We start from the raw sequence: 16,203 nt of genomic DNA, 5'->3' as shown, positions 1-16,203 counted from the left end.
AGATCCAACAACAACAACAAAAAAAAGTCTTAATATCACTCCTCGATCCACTGCCTTGACAATGCCCAGACATGCTCTGTCCACTACTGAGCAGTTGACGTGGTGCTACTGATACAATAAGAGGTGTCAAATCAAATTCTCCACATGACCCTGGTCCTTCCTGCAAATTTATTTTGAATGTATAAATAAAACTCTAACAGTGACAAGCATGGGTGACAGCAGCAAGTTCTGATCTTCTCTTTTCACACCTGGTGCCAACTCACTGATCTCCTTTGGTGTTATCACACCAAACCCTGTGTATTTTAAAAGGCCGCAAGAATTCACAACTGACTGACTAATCATAAAAAGATGTGATAATTCTGTTTGGCTTGTAAGACACTGGTTAAAGGCACTCTACCCATTTCACACACCCCTGCAGTGTTCATATTCCATGACAACCCCCCCCCCCCCATTCACCAGTTATCTCAGTCCACTTGAACAAGAGTCAGACATCATTTATTATGTAGTGTGGCTATTGTTTCCTGTCTCAGTTTAGCTGTGTATACTCTACTAAGAGCAGTTCTATGTGATTTAGAATAGGAAAATGCTCTACACCCTGAGCATGGCAGTGGTCAGTAATCTGGCACAGTCTCAGTTTGTCAGGAAGCAGTGACCCCTGTCAGATCACAGGGCAATGGAGCTGCCATGTCCAACTTCTAGTAGGCTCCACGATTTACATTGCGGATTCACAAAAAACGGCTAGGTATTGAGGTGTATGTTGTCTTGAGAGTAAGAGTCTCGAGTGAAGGATCCCGTTGCAGAATGATTGATCATTCCAAATGGGTGTATAAACTGAAAAAAATAACAAAAAACAATGAGTCTCAATTCATTTGTGTCAAAACAGAAAATATATTACTTAAATTGCATGCCTTGATAACCCTAGTGGGAGGACTGTAATTGGCTTAAGCCTTGTTATATTTAGAAACTACCGGCACAGATCCATGGCGTAATATGTGAAGTGGTTGTCCCCCACAAAGAAATCTGTTTTTACAGAAAACAGTTAATATTGCAGCTGACTCCATCTGTATTCCCTTATATTAAATATTATTATTCCTACAGTCTAGAAAAAGAGACAGTTCAGATTGACCAGTCAAGTCCCTGTGACAGCCTGGTATCTATTAATGGAACTATTGGACAACAGTGTGTGACCAGACCTTTGGCTGAAGGTTGAGAGGGGTAGAGTTTCACTGTAAGCGAAATCCTGGACTTTGGATCCCTCCCCAGACACCCCACTAAACACTGGCAGCCTAACGGCAAACTCGTGCTCCGAGATTCTCCGGGAGAACCTGAGCCAAGCCAGTCAGCACCTGGAGGTCCACAGCCCTGTTTAAGTCGAGGAATAGGGTTTAACCCCATAGCCCCACATATGCAGCTCATTGCAGAAATACATCCTGCTGAATAACCCAAGTCACTGCTGGGTGTATACAGGACATTACATGCATCATGAAGCAAAATAATGACCAGTATTCGTAAAATGTAAAATACAATGGGGATCAGAATTAAATATTTAGGGCTGGTTTCAGAGACCCAGATTAGCACTTGTCTTGGAATTCCTTATCTAAAATAACATGAGGCAGGAAGGGGAACTAAGGGGGAGACCAGCACTTAGCGTTGAACAGAACTCCTATTTTGTGCAGAGACACAATTATAACATGAAAGAGTGAAAGATTTTAGTTTTCATTTTTTAGCAGCAAGCATCCAGAAAAACTGTAAAAACTATTAAACTGCCATTGAATCTTGAGATGTCCGAGTCTTAATGCCTAGAATTTAAAGAACAGTCTTATTACCCTCTCAGTCAGAAGTAAAACCTGAACCCTTCTTGGGATGCTTCCTGCCTCCAGTTCATAACCACAGCACTAGAATTGTATCTGGGAGGCTCTGCATACATAAAAAGATCAGTGGTTATGAGATACATATAGGTTTTTGGTTTTTATTTCTGCAGGACAACTGTCATCATGTGTTCTAAGTCCCATTTTACCAGGGGCATGAGGTATGAAGTCATAGTTCTTTATTGTCAGTTACTCAATGAATAATAGACAAATACACACCAATGTAAGGTTCTCTGATCTTTTCAAAACATGCAGCCTCTACATCCCAAAGCCCCTGAAACATTTCAGCACAGTTTGGTCACGTTGTAAACAGTCTGGCCTGGTGCCTAATACAAAAGTTGAGGTTGTGACAAGAGACACTTATTCATTTTAACACCCAATGTGACTGTATATTAAATTATGACATCAGATTCTCACTGTTAATCTCTGACTTTGAATTCTGTCCTTTCTTGGAGCTACTTTATTCTGGGTTGGGGAGAGGAATGCTCATATTACTACTGTAAATCAGCGAGGCCATGTGGGAAAATAATACAGAAGGCAGAGTGTCTTCATAGCACAAGATTATCAGTACTATGACACAGAATAAGTTCGATTTTACTGTAAACAAATACTTTCTTAAGCTCAAAGTATATGAATGATATAAGAGGGGGAGTAAATCACAAATTATTATTATTGTTGGTTGTGAATAGAATTATTCTATCTGCTTTCTTCATGGAATCACCACCTAAACTGAAAAAGTGAGGTCAGGAGTCTATAAATATGTGCATGCATCGTGCACTCTATAGAACATGGGGAAGATCATTTTACAGTTTACACATATGTGAATCTAAAAATGACCAGATTATCATCTATATATATATAATTTAGAAAAAAATTAAGATTAAGATTAAGATTAAAATGAACAAATCCACTTAGAAATACACTTAGCTTTTCCCAAACCTGGTCTTGTAGACACCAGCTGAGTTCTGATTTTCATAATTTAATTGATATGCTGAATTACTGTCTGTACCCTGGATCATATTTCTACAACTGTTATTAGCTTTCTAAACATTGGGTGAGGGTTTGAGTTTAATCTTTGGTCTGTTGCATTTGAAATGTAAGCAATTGGATATACACAAACCTACGAAATCTTACGAATAGAGGGTTGACACAGTGCAATTGCCACATGTGCTAGTACTTCATGAATTAGTCCCCTATTAAAAGTAAGACAGCTGTAAGTCCTTTTTTGTCTACATAATGACACATGGCTGAATGTTTTGGCAACTATACACCTGCAGCACATGCCATAGCAGTCCTGCTGAAAACACCTTCTAAAGAACCACTAACATACCAGTTAATGAATTAACTAACTAAATACATACATACATACATACATACAAACAAACATACATAGGTTAATATAGGTCTAATGCTCAGCTATAAAAAAATCTGAATCACAGGCTGGACTAAGAACTGGTGATGAGAAATAGTGAGCTAATGGATCATTATCGCCATCTACTGGCACATATGTTTATTTCATTTTAGAATTCATGCAATAGGTTAATTACTAGCACAATACATTAAAAAAAGAAAAAAGAAAATGCAAATAGTCAATAAGTATTTAAATGAAGCTTTTAAATGTAAGTGTATACACCAATGTGTCTCTCCTACTCATGAACTAGTATGAATTGTGAATAACAAAAATAAAAAATAAAATAAATAAAACAAGTACACAAAACCCTTTATCTTTCTTTATCATTCTGCTTCCAATGTATGTGTTATGTACTTACATTGATTCAGGATTTTACACATTTATTTATATGGTGTATACCATCCTAATACTTGAACAGGAGAAAACAAGTGAGCTAAGCATACATGTACATTACAATAAAAAAATACACTTCACAGTATAGGGTATAATTCAACTGTAGTGTGAAAAGTAATGTCTATGTTTGTAGAAACATTCATTGCTTGTAGATGTTAAACATACACGATCAAACCCATGCTTTTGCCATAATTGGCCACAAGATGCCACTATTATACAAAGTTTTCCTTCAGTGTACACTGTACACGTTGCATTAACATAAAGAAACGCCTCACAGTCTGTAATCTCACTGTGGTTAGTGTTCTCAGGTTACTGTGGGCTATCCTGATGAGAGACTAAAGTGTGAGCTATTGCATGTATCTTCTGAAGATTGTTCACCACTGTAATGAGCTAAAGGGCCTTGGGTTGGAAACAGAGATGTTGTCGCAGATTATACAATTGTTAACATGGAAGATTAAGGATTGGTCACCACTTGAGCCTACTATGGTTCGGTGTTGTCATCTTGTGATGGTATACTCACATTCCTGGCACTTTGTGTAGCACACACCATCCAGTCTTCCATCTCTAATGCCTTTCAGGGCTCTGTTAATCACAGTGCCTCTCACTCACCTGTTTTGGGTCCCGTCCATTTACTTGCATGGGACTCGGCAGCAGGGATGGGATTCACCCTTTGGCTATTTCAGTGCTTGAAGTCACTGGGAAATCTGCCTGCACTTACTTGGCACTGTTCTGCTGTTGCACATCAGAAGGTATGCCCTTCACTTCAGAGGAGCCCCATAATGGTGTTTTTGTTTAAAAGGCCGGAGTGTGCAGGATGGCTGTGCTCAAAAAACACTATTGTTACTCCATCCTGCAGGCACTGCCTTGGATGTTGTCTTCAGGCTAAACTACTCAGAAGTCAATCTGGACACACTGTTGGTCTCTTTGAAGGCCCAGGTCCTTGACAACAGTTGCTCATCCAGTCTTATTGGTCATTGGCCCACAAAAGGCCACTGAGCTAGCTGTACCCAACTGTCAGGCTGCTGCAGTTTATCCTATAACCCCACACCAGCTCAGTACATTGGCTTGGCATCCTGAGCCCTTCAAAAGTTATTCATTGATCTCTAATGTACTAAACTAGCTGATAAGGTCACATTACCAGTGGGATCAATGAGGTCACATTACCAGTGACTGCAAACGTATACACCATTCCAGTTTTTCTTGATATATTACAATAAACAGTTTAAAATAAACAATTATAACTGCTGTATTTATAATGTTATATTACACAGACCGGGAACTTTTTGAAAGTGTCCTGTAAGCATGCAAGGAGGTTGCTTCTTGTGAGCCTGTGGGAGTCTAAAATATTCCTTAATTTATTTATCATCCTGTGCCTTTCCAAAGTCTGGTTGTCCTAAATTTGGCTTTTTCGGGTGCAGAAATAAATTCCAAACATTGCACTGTAGACATTAGGTTAATATAAAGGCACACGTAAACACTAGCTACCATAACAGCACAAAAACAAACAAAGCAAACCAAAAAGAATATAATTAGCATAGCTTAAAATAACCACTTAATCGTGTGAACTCATTATTTTATACCCTTCATTTTGAGAATTACATTCCTGAACCTTTAAAGTTGGAGGCAAAATGATCAAAAACGAATTTGATGGGGCACTCCCATAGTACATAAACTTAGGCAGGTCTGTGACATTAATTACTGCAGACAAAATTGCAACATGACATAGCTGAATTGGCTTGTCCCAGCTGAAGTGTTAGGTGGTTATCATTGAAAATCCTCCTTTTCTTAAGTCTGCATATTGAAGGCAATGCATGAGAACTGCCACTGGAGGCACACTGATGCCCTGCAGCTATAATTCCACAAACAACTTGTAGCAGGGGCAGAAAACTGAGATCTAATAATAATTAAAAAAAGGTCTAACCTCAAATTGTAGACATGGCAAGACTGACTCATTACAGAAAACACCCTACATATAAATTTCACGTGGAATGAATGAACTACTGTATGTTTGTAATAGCTATCGTGGAACAGAACACATTTATATTATTAACCCTTTGCATTTTGTATTTATTTGATATGTACATTTTAATATTACCTGCCTTATGAATCGTGTTAAATAAATGCAGTATTATCCTTTTTAAAAAATGGCATTCAGTCCACATACATTTTAGGAAAATTCCTTCATGAGGGAGAATTTGCCAAAAAACATTATATTGAACAAAACCTGATGCAAGCTAGGAGTGCAATGTAGAGTTTAGCAGTAAAATAGAAAGAAATGAAAAATAGGCATCCAGTGTCAGGACAGTCTGCTGAAGACTATCACCACAAAATGAGTTTAAATCATGTGAATATACATGCAGAGATTTTGGGAGCACGTGGAGTAAACATGTGTCTTTGGAGTGGTTGGCAGAAGCATGGTCAACACAGAAATGCTGTGACCAAAAAAGTTCAGGAGAGAACAAAGTCAAGTCCCAAACTTTGTAAACAGTTTTGAAACATTTAATTATTTCAGGGGAATGTTTTGAACACAGAAAATGTGATTAAGATGTTGGTAAAAAAATTAAAATCCTATTGGCACACTCATTTTTAGTATTTTGGGGATTATTTGAAATGTGCGTTTAGCTCAAATATGAATGCAAAATTGATTCCACACTGTTTTAAACAGCCTTGTGAAAGCTTTCTTTTACTTAGAAAATGTTATGCAAAGTGCTAAACACACTAACCTATGGCACAATTAATCTGATCTTCAAACCCAAAGAATGCAAGACTGCATCAAATCAACAGTGTTGTGCCATACATTGCACATTGTTACTTAAGTAGTAATATGCATAGGACACCATTGTTATAGAGACATTATTGGCACCTGTAGTGCTGAATACTGTGGTGCCACCAAAAAAGTGTCTTTATTGAGATGTAAATGGGGAGACTATTCTGTAGTATAGTCATAAATCAACCAATTAGCAGCACAATGTTCACTGCTCTTAAAGGCCATCAAATCAATAAGGAACAACACTGGACCCCATTACTTTTTACTGTTATTCTAATTTGTGATGGGACACAAATGTAACAGAGACACTTGAGGCTAGTGCCAAGTTTGCGGGTAAAGTCTTGGGTTAGGAATAGGCTTAGTGTGGGGCAGATTCATAGTGGAGAAGTATGGCATTTGGCTGGAAAAGTTTAGGAATATTGAACAAATATCTTCAGACTACTGATGCCCCGAGAATATTGCTTTCTGTACACTGACTGTATTTAAGGGCAAGGTTTATGGTCTGCGTTTAGGTTAGGATTATGGTTAGACTTAGGTTTAGGGTTATGGTTACAATTGGGGTTGGGGGTTGTGGATTCTCCTGGAGTGGTTTGAAGTGGATGAATTGAGAATGTGCAGCTGGACTAAAATAATAAAAACAATTATAAGAAGAATAAATGTGGAGCATCAAAGGAGAAAAAATAAAAAAATAAAGCTGTTTTTAGATTCAGATTCAAGAGATGCCACAGATATCACTATTCGAAAGAAATAAAGCATGTTTTTCCTTTGCCACTCTTGATAGACTGCAATACATCGGTTAATTAATTCAATCATAACAGCTTGTTATTTGTTCTATCAGGAAACTGGGGGAATACTATATTTTATTTAAATAAAAATGGGTATGCTCTAATTTATTATCACATCCGATCTTTCAGTCTGGCAAGTGGTTACTATACATAATGCTCATCACAGACACCCCTCTTATAGGTATTGATGCCAGCTTTCACAATCAAAAATAATTAACTTTCAATATTTAAAGACAGGTACAATTAACAAAAGAACAATGCCAACAAGGGTTAAAGGCTTATACACAAAACCGAACTAACCAAGTGATTTCTGCTGAGATTGAAATGCCAACAAATGTGTTGAATTGAAGTCTTATCTTGGCGACAACGATGTTTTCAGTCACTAAGTCTTTGATAAATATGATCAAATACCTCGATGGTCAAGAACATCTAGCAGTGAAACTGGGAGTACCTGGTTGCTCCAGTAGCGTGCGCTAACACAACGAATATCAAAATGTCTAAAACAAATGTAACCAGGGTGACTCTATATAGTATCAAGCATTTCATTTCAAATGTCACAGAGCTTTAACTTTACGGCAGTCCACTGTTTATTTGATGTGTTTTTTTCTCATAAACATAAATAATTACCCTAAACCCCTTTTATGAGGAAATCAATATATTATTGTTGTGATTGTTAACAGTAATAATAATCACGACAATAATGTGAATTATCATAATAATACTACTAATAATAATAATAATAATTTGTGATTATTATTATTATTATTATTATTATTATTATGCTTTTAAAAGTACATTAATCATATAAAGAAAATGAAGAACAAGAAAAAGTTGAATCCTCGGAGACTTGCGTGTGTCTCCTCAGCTCTGGACTGAGACCCGGGGCTGCTTGGCCAGGTATTTTATTGTGGGAAGAGTAACATTACGTTGAGGATTCACACATGCGCAACTGGAAGAAAATTTGTCGGGAGGGAGGGGGGGAGTTAAGGGGCGGGTTTTGGTATATAATGTTTAACACTCTGAAGTTTAGCCTGTCTCCTAAGCTGTGGGGCAGCTTCACACAACATCTCTATAGCAGCAACCGGGAACATAACCATTTACCTGCAACTTCAGTACCAAATACATACATCAATCCAACCATTTCAGCATGGAGGAGCAGCAAAAGTACAGCCACCACGCTTTCTGTCACACCTGCTTAGGAACTGGCAACAGAAGAACTAAGGTAATAATAATATGATGATTTAAAAATACTATGTGGCAATGCTTGTGTGTGAGAGAAAAAATTCCCTGGGCTCTGTATTGGCACTCAGGGCGCATTTCGGGTGCTGTTGGACTAATGCGCATTGAAAGAAGTTTAGGGCGCTTTAGAAGTCGCTTTTTATGAAATATTTTTAAAGTTATTTACTAAACACAAAAACAAACAAGCAAACAAAGGTTGGATTGTAATGACATTTTCAGCTGGTCGGTGCGATGCGTCTAGTGGGACTGATTGGCCAACCAAAAAGATGAACATTTGTGTTTTTCTGGTGTGAAACTTGTGAAATGGATTGAGTCTTTTCGTGATAGTGTTTCATGTTGGGATCTGTGGGATAAACATGTTTTAAAGGGGTCTATTGGTGACGCAAGGGGGCGATGGTGTATGGGACGAGGAAGGTGCGCAAGTTGAAGAAATGCTGAGTGAGGGGATTGAATAAGTTGCTTATGAAGTCCATTCTGCAATAGCCTGTCTCGAAAGCTTACATTGTTTTTCATTATTTCCCAGTTAAGCTATGACATACCCATTTCTACCTTATTGCGATTCTTTGGCTTCATGGGACAGCAAATAGCAAGTGTCCGAAATCGTTGGACATGCAAACAACTGTTGGCCATTTATTTTTATTACACAGTTTCTCACATTAAGTTAAGACAGCTGCCATGTCACGTATCTAATTTGTGGTGCATGTTAACGTTATTCAAACTCTTGTTAACGTCATACATACTTAACAAAACGAATAGATAAACATGAGACGTAGCTATGGGAAATATCAGTATTCATGCAGTATGGACTCATGGGGATATGGTGTCTTTGGACACATTACGTTGGCCATTTACGCGTATAACCTGTTGTATCACACATGACCTTAAAAGCTTGTCCTTCGGATTGAATGTAAGGCGAGACAACCCGCATAACTACCTATATTTGACAAAAGTCTTCTTCTCGCCAGTGTTCATAGTGTTAACGAGACTTTCCTTTCCTTTTAGATCAGAAAGATGTCCACATCCAGACAGTTTCTGGTGTTCACCGTCGCCCTGACGTTGTACATTGTGGATGTGTCCAATTCGTTTGCTTCAGCGGAAACGCTTTGTGGTGGAGAGCTGGTGGATGCGCTCCAGTTCGTGTGTGAAGACAGAGGCTTTTATTTCAGTAAGTGTCTGATATTCATTTATTTATGTATGTATCCATTCATTCATGTATATTTTTGCCATTCTGGGCTTACACATATTAATCATTATCTGTATAATTTGATCCACGTTTCAGCTAGTGTTTGACAGTGCCCTACTTGTCCGCAAAGCTATAAAAAATAGCTTTCGTTAGTAAATTAACAATTCAGTAAAGCAAACAGACCTAGAAATAAAGGTGTACCTCCTATTTACGAGAGAGAGAGAGAGAGAGAGAGAGAGAGGAGGAGGAGGAGGAGGAGGAGGAGGGAGGGGGAGAGGTTTAGGAGTACAACCGACAATTGGCATGCAGGTATGCAAATACATACTTGCAAATTACAAGCTGTGTGTAAAGACTCCGACCCTGCAATTGTGCTGAGTGGGCACATTTTCTCCCTCTGTCTTTACTGCATATGAAAAGGACGCACAAAGCAAAGGCGCACTGCTAAACGAGCTACAATGGGCTGTTTGTTTACTTGCACATTCCGCTTGTGAAAGTAATACCCAAGTAGGCATTCCATTCTCCACTTCAAAAACGTTCCCAGGCTACGCTCTGCAAGGAAAGAAAGAAAGAAAGAAAGAAAGAAAGAAAGAAAGAAAAAGAAAAATGTTTCATAATTAAGGAAGTGAAAGTTTATTTGCTTACAATTTTCGCAACCCTCAAACTATTTTAATCTATGTGAAAATTAATGAAGTGCATGGCTGTCAATGGTTCTGCTGAAGTTAGACTTGCAGTTAATTTAGCAAAATTATTGAATGAATAGATGACCGGTGAATTTGTCAAATATAACCATGGAAATAGGGAGTCTTTGCATAGGCATGGACATAATTTGGATCCTGTTCGCATTGTGAGCCACTTGTCTATCTACTGTGGACACTTTAAAATGAAATAGGTTGTATTTGTGAGTGTGTATACCCCCACTCTCATTTTGTTAATCAATCTAATATTGTAACCTTATATTTGTCGTCGAACCCAGTACCCCCAACCTCAATTTCCCACCCCCCCCTTTTGGCAAGGACAAACAGACACAGTCTTTGTACTCTACAGGGTTGGAAGCCACACTACCCAAAAGAAGATCATTATCCAATTTTGGCCAAAGTAAAAAAGCAAACAAAAGGAAAAGAAAAAACAAAACAAAACAAAACAAAAAATACAAGTCTCCGTCTCTGTCCCTCCTTTGAGCTCTTTATCCTCCCCCCTCCCCCCTCTCTCCCACTCAGACACCCACATCTGCTTGAGATAGACAGACTGTAGCCTCTCCATAGAAATTTGTAACTGTATATATTAAAAACAGTGTTAGTGAAAGTGCCTCCTGCACAGCACATATCACTTCAGCCACTAGCTCTATCAGCTATCAGTGGACTCCCCCCTTTCATGTACCATTGTGTCTCTATCTGTACTGAGTTGGCAAAGGTCAAGGAGTAGCCTCCTTTTATTTTTCAAATGAACAACATTGCCAAAAGTTTTTCCCTTTGCAGGAAAAGCATTTGGCCATAAACAGCCCGGATATGCTATAAATTGACATTTTTTGATCCGGTCATTTCTAAGATGCAAAGCTAGTCTAAAAGTAATTAGGGTGAATTAATGAACACTTTTAACAGCATAGCCCACATTTACTAGTTGGATACGTTTGTAAAATGTCAGGAGGTTTATGAAGCTAACAATATAGATCCAGATATGAAACATTTTTATATCAAAGGGGGGCATGTTCAACTGCAGGGTTAAATAACAAAAGACAAAAATGGTCCCAGTTGGTGCTCTTTTTGTTTTATATCTGCTTTTTGTAAGCAAGTCACATCATGAAACCAGTAACTTGGGTACAGTTATGTCATGTCAAACCAACAAATGACATAATAGCTATTTAAAGCTATATCTGTTTGTTTGAAAAAAATAACACCTTATCCAGAGAGGTGCTCTACTCCGTGCTGAGCAACTAGCTCATGCTTAACAGCTCACTTGGGTGTGTAGTGTAGACAATTGTTGTTCAACTCAAATGCTTTTGCCTTTACCCATATCCCCAACCCCATTCCTTCAGTCTTTCTCAGGGGCAACAGCCTGTAAATTACCTCTTCACACAAAGGCTGTCTGTTGCATATCTTCATATCTCATAAAGTAAGAGTCTGCATTATAATGGCAAAGAAAATAAACATTTTTTCAATAGCTGCTTTGGTAATTCTACCACCAATCCCACCTCTCAGCACACCAGGTTAAAAACAGGCAGGGGGGTTCTTTTAGGGAGAACACAAATAATACAATCAACAGATGATAAAGAAACATGAGAGTGGAATGAATTAAGTTTTGACCTGCTCTCGAATCATAACAATATTCCTCGTTTCTCGTCTCCTTTCTTACCAGGCAGACCAACAGGGAGGACAGGCAATAGGAGGACACCCAGAGGAATAGTGGAAGAGTGTTGCTTCCGAAGCTGTGATTTGAATCTGCTGGAATTGTACTGTGCGAGACCCGCCAAGTCAGAAAGAGACGTATCTTCTACTTCATTGCAGATGATGCCAGCACTACCGACATTAAATAAGGTACGTGTCATTCTGTAACATATCAGCGTGGGAAGCAACACTGTCCTAAGGCTCTATCTTGTCCCACATCAACTTTGTTTATGCAAAACCCATATACTGGTGTTGCTGAAAACAAGGAAAAACAAAGAAACACTTGATCTTTTTATCTTTTTATCAAAGTAATAAATATTGCTAAGCAAGCATCTTACTTCAAATGCTGACAAAGGTGGAAAATTAGAATGTACTCAGGGAAAGAATTGCCAGAGCAGGTAACTAGGAGTTGTTTATGTAAGTAAGTGTACACAGACACAGATATTTCCACTTATAAAATTCCTTCACCCTGTATTGAAATCTGATCTGCCACAGTTTATTTCTTTATAAATTTGTAAGATTGATTTCTGTTGACTAATTGAAGATTTTGCAGATTAAGCCAATACATTAAATGGCTTTTTCACTCTTCATATTATGGTCTATGGTTGTAGTTCTGCATTGAATGTTGTGTTCTGGCACGAGGCATTTCTACATACCACACCGCTGCGTGTCCACAAGCAGGAACTGACAATATTGCACACCTACATCTATTTAAATGCTTCCTGGCCTTGGTTAAAATAGTCTTTCAAAATTACATAGCATTAGTATATATATAAAGCCCCAAATCAAGTACTGTGCAGTATTCCATTGAGTCATAACACTTTGGCATAATTTACTGCATCATGCTGCAGTAGGCCAAGCTCCTAAAACTGTAAGAGAGAGAGAGAGAGAGAGAAAGTATTTGAGACCATGAGACAGACCACTTAAGAAATTTCAATATAAAATAAGTGTATCTGCAATGGCACTTAATGCGGGAGGAATTTGTGTTCTTATTTTCTATCCAAGTGGCCTTTTCACTTTAAGCCTTCTATTTTCAGAGTTTGTTTGCCAGGCATAGTGGTTTGAATTGGAATGTGTTTACTGTCTTGATGGAGAGATGCAGAGATCAGACTTAGAACAATGACAGGGCCCTCTTATCTCAATTGAAAAGGCAGGGAAATGAAAGCTAACTTTCTTTTCAATATCCCTTGAAGTAAGGGCTGAAAAAGGGGTTTTATATGCTTGATGCAATGTGTTTAATTTTGCATTGAGTCAGTTGCATTTGGAAGTATTCCACACTGCAGCACTTACAGAAATACCAGTGTCCTGGGCTGTACAGCACAGTAAGCAGTAAGACAGTGTAGTGCATATCTTTTCACTGTTAAAGTTCAGCAGAACTGCCCTGTTTAAATACGGGCTGTACTGTGTCCTAGGGCCCAGCTGCATAATTCATAACAATATAAGTTGGACAAGTTTCATGTAATAAACTGTTTCTTCTGTAAATGTAAACGTAAGTTAAACAGCTCCAATACTGTCAAGAGAGTTGACTTATCCCATATGTTTTTTTTCTTTGTTTCTTTTTGTTTTGTTTCTGAACAGCCGGATGTCCCTAGGAAGCCATTGACTGTCAAGTATTCCAAATATGATGTGTGGCAGAGAAAGGCTGCTCAGAGGCTCCGAAGAGGCATCCCTGCGATCCTGAGAGCCAGAAAGTTTAGGCGGCAGGCTGAGAAAATCAAGGCCCGGGAGCAAGTCATCTTTCACAGGCCTCTAATCACCCTCCCAAGCAAACTACCCCCTGCCGTTCAGCTTTCCACAGAAAACTATGTCCGCCACAAATGAGTTTGGGATTGTTTGCACAAACAAGAGATTAAAAAAAAAAAGACAAGGGGATTATAGCTTTGTTTATGATGTCATTTCTGTGGCAGTCTTCTTGAGCCCTCCCCTACAACCCATGCCCCTAGACACACACAAACACATACACGCACATACACATACACTCGTTCCCTCACACACACAACAAAGTAAACAATTACACTGAAGGCGATTCAGGTGGATCCAAAAAAAGAAAAAAGAAGAAGGAAAAGAAGATGAAAGAGATTTACAGCTTGGCAAATGTGAAGAGGAAAGGCAGAAGAATGGTTGAGAGGGGGTAACAAAACATAAAAGGCTCCATTCCATGCAAATTTCTAGAGATTTTTATCTCTTTTTATTAGTTCTTTTTTATTATTAGTTTGCACCTGTAACTATTAAGAGGGATTTCCACACCATAAGGAGTTTATATTGTTTAAATTAGATTCCTGATCCTGCACCTTCTAATCACAAACAAAAGGCAGAGGAAAATCTGCAATTGCACATCGCCACGGATTACGTCAAATTTCTTTTTTTTTATATACATAAAGGAAAAAAAGGCACTATTTTTTTATGAACAATAAACGTGTAGCTATAAAAAAATGTAATGGTGCTAGCTTTGGGAATGGACTCAAAGAAGAGGAAGTGGAAAATGCACGTTTTTTTTTTTTTTTGACAATATAGAACTTGAATAAAACTTTCCGTTTTAGGGAAAGTGGGACTTTTGAAAAAGAAGAAGAAGAAAAAAGAATAGCTTGGTTCTGGCAGTGTGAAACTGGGATGTCACAGCATACAGATATGGCAGTAGACTGCAATACAGCATCCCTTGACTAATACAAGCACCAGATGCTTCAAGTATACAACACTGTCAGTGTACCACAATATTGCCCAGAAGACCACTGATATGGAAAAAAACAAACAAACAAAGGGATAACTGCATCTTCTGGAGGGAGCTCATACTTCTAAACAGACTGTACAAAAAGACAAGACAGACTATGGGAGTATAGTAATCATGATGTTTCGCTTTGTAAAGATGTTTTTTTTCACGACTGTCAAATTCTGGTACCGTGACATTCCTGTTGCAAGATAGATATTTCTTTTCTTTTTTTAAAATATTTTTTATTGTTGTTATATTATTATTTTTTAATTTTTAAAAGGCACAAAAATTATGTCAAAGGGAAAAACAGCAATAATAACTAACATTCTTTTATTTTTTAATTTTGTATTGTATATCAGTAGTATTCACGTGCTTTTGCTTGAAAACAAATACTTGAATATGTATAATTAGTTTCCAGGGACATCATGTTACTTTCTTGTAGTCTGAGCTGTATCTTGCATAATGAGCCGCCAAGCTTTTTTTTTTTCCTCTTTTCTTTTTTTTTAATTCAAATAATGGCACTGTATAAAGGCATTATTTATTTTGTTATAAAATATATATAAAAATTGGTCCAAATAATATACTTAGCACTGATGCGCAACTGACAGATTTATCGTGTAAGTTTTTTTTTTCTTTGATTACTTGTTATGCTTTTTTAGATGCTTTGTACCAAAAACGTTTTTTTTTTTTTTTTTTTTTTTTTTGCACGCCACTGATGTGTCAAACGAATATTTAAAAAAAAGCGCTGCAGTAGCCTGGATTGCTTAGGCATGTTATGTCACAGAAAAGCGCACATATTCTTCCTATTCATGTCTGCATGGCTTTTGTTCGACTTTGATTTATTTTTTGCCCTCCACTGAACTGCGGGGATTTGGTTAAATAAGATAGAAATATACTATATTCAATACCTGAAGTTATAAATAAAAATATGTATTGATTGTACTCAATCCACTATATTGCAAGCCACTTTAGTATTTATTTCTGCAGAATATATATATATATATATATATATATATATATATATATATATATATATATGTGATATTTTGTCATTTTAATATGTGTTATTGTTATGTTAGTGTGTGTGCATGTATGCAGACAGATTTATATTCAGTATGTGTATGTGCGTGTGTGTGTGTGTGTGTGTGTGTGTGTGTATAGATTTAGATACAGATATATCTTAATTGTCATGCAAGAAGTATCTAGTTGTGTAATGGAGTCCGAGGATAGACTCATGATAAATGAAAATCCAGAGTCTCATTTATAATTTGTCATTGACATATTCAAAGTCATTTAGAAGGAGAAAGTCTATTGATTGATTGATACACAGTATATTTGCTCTGTTGTAGAAGCAGCGCTAGTAAAATATAAAACATTTCACCCTAGAATGACCCAAAAATGATCTGATGACTAACTGCCTAATTTAGTTTCATCCACTGAAAATATTTCTAGCAGTGCAAACTCAGGAA

The 16,203-nt window shown here is 37.5% G+C and overlaps 1 protein-coding gene across 1 annotated transcript; it reads left to right on the top strand.

Annotated features, from left to right (window-relative positions):
• The first annotated feature begins 8,260 nt into the window (after positions 1-8,260).
• On the top strand, positions 8,261-15,688 carry igf2b (insulin-like growth factor 2b). Its single transcript, XM_066701139.1, has 4 exons — positions 8,261-8,446; positions 9,466-9,628; positions 11,999-12,177; positions 13,606-15,688. The coding sequence occupies exons 1-4, from the start codon at positions 8,372-8,374 to the stop codon at positions 13,846-13,848; spliced, it is 660 nt and encodes a 219-aa protein (XP_066557236.1). The 5' UTR covers positions 8,261-8,371; the 3' UTR covers positions 13,849-15,688.
• The last annotated feature ends 515 nt before the right edge of the window (positions 15,689-16,203 follow it).

Source organism: Amia ocellicauda, chromosome 4 (assembly GCF_036373705.1).
Source record: "Amia ocellicauda isolate fAmiCal2 chromosome 4, fAmiCal2.hap1, whole genome shotgun sequence".
In the NCBI taxonomy this organism is placed as follows: domain Eukaryota; kingdom Metazoa; phylum Chordata; class Actinopteri; order Amiiformes; family Amiidae; genus Amia; species Amia ocellicauda.
The sequence above is the reverse complement of the archived record's forward strand: the minus strand, read 5'-3'. Positions and strand labels throughout refer to the sequence as shown.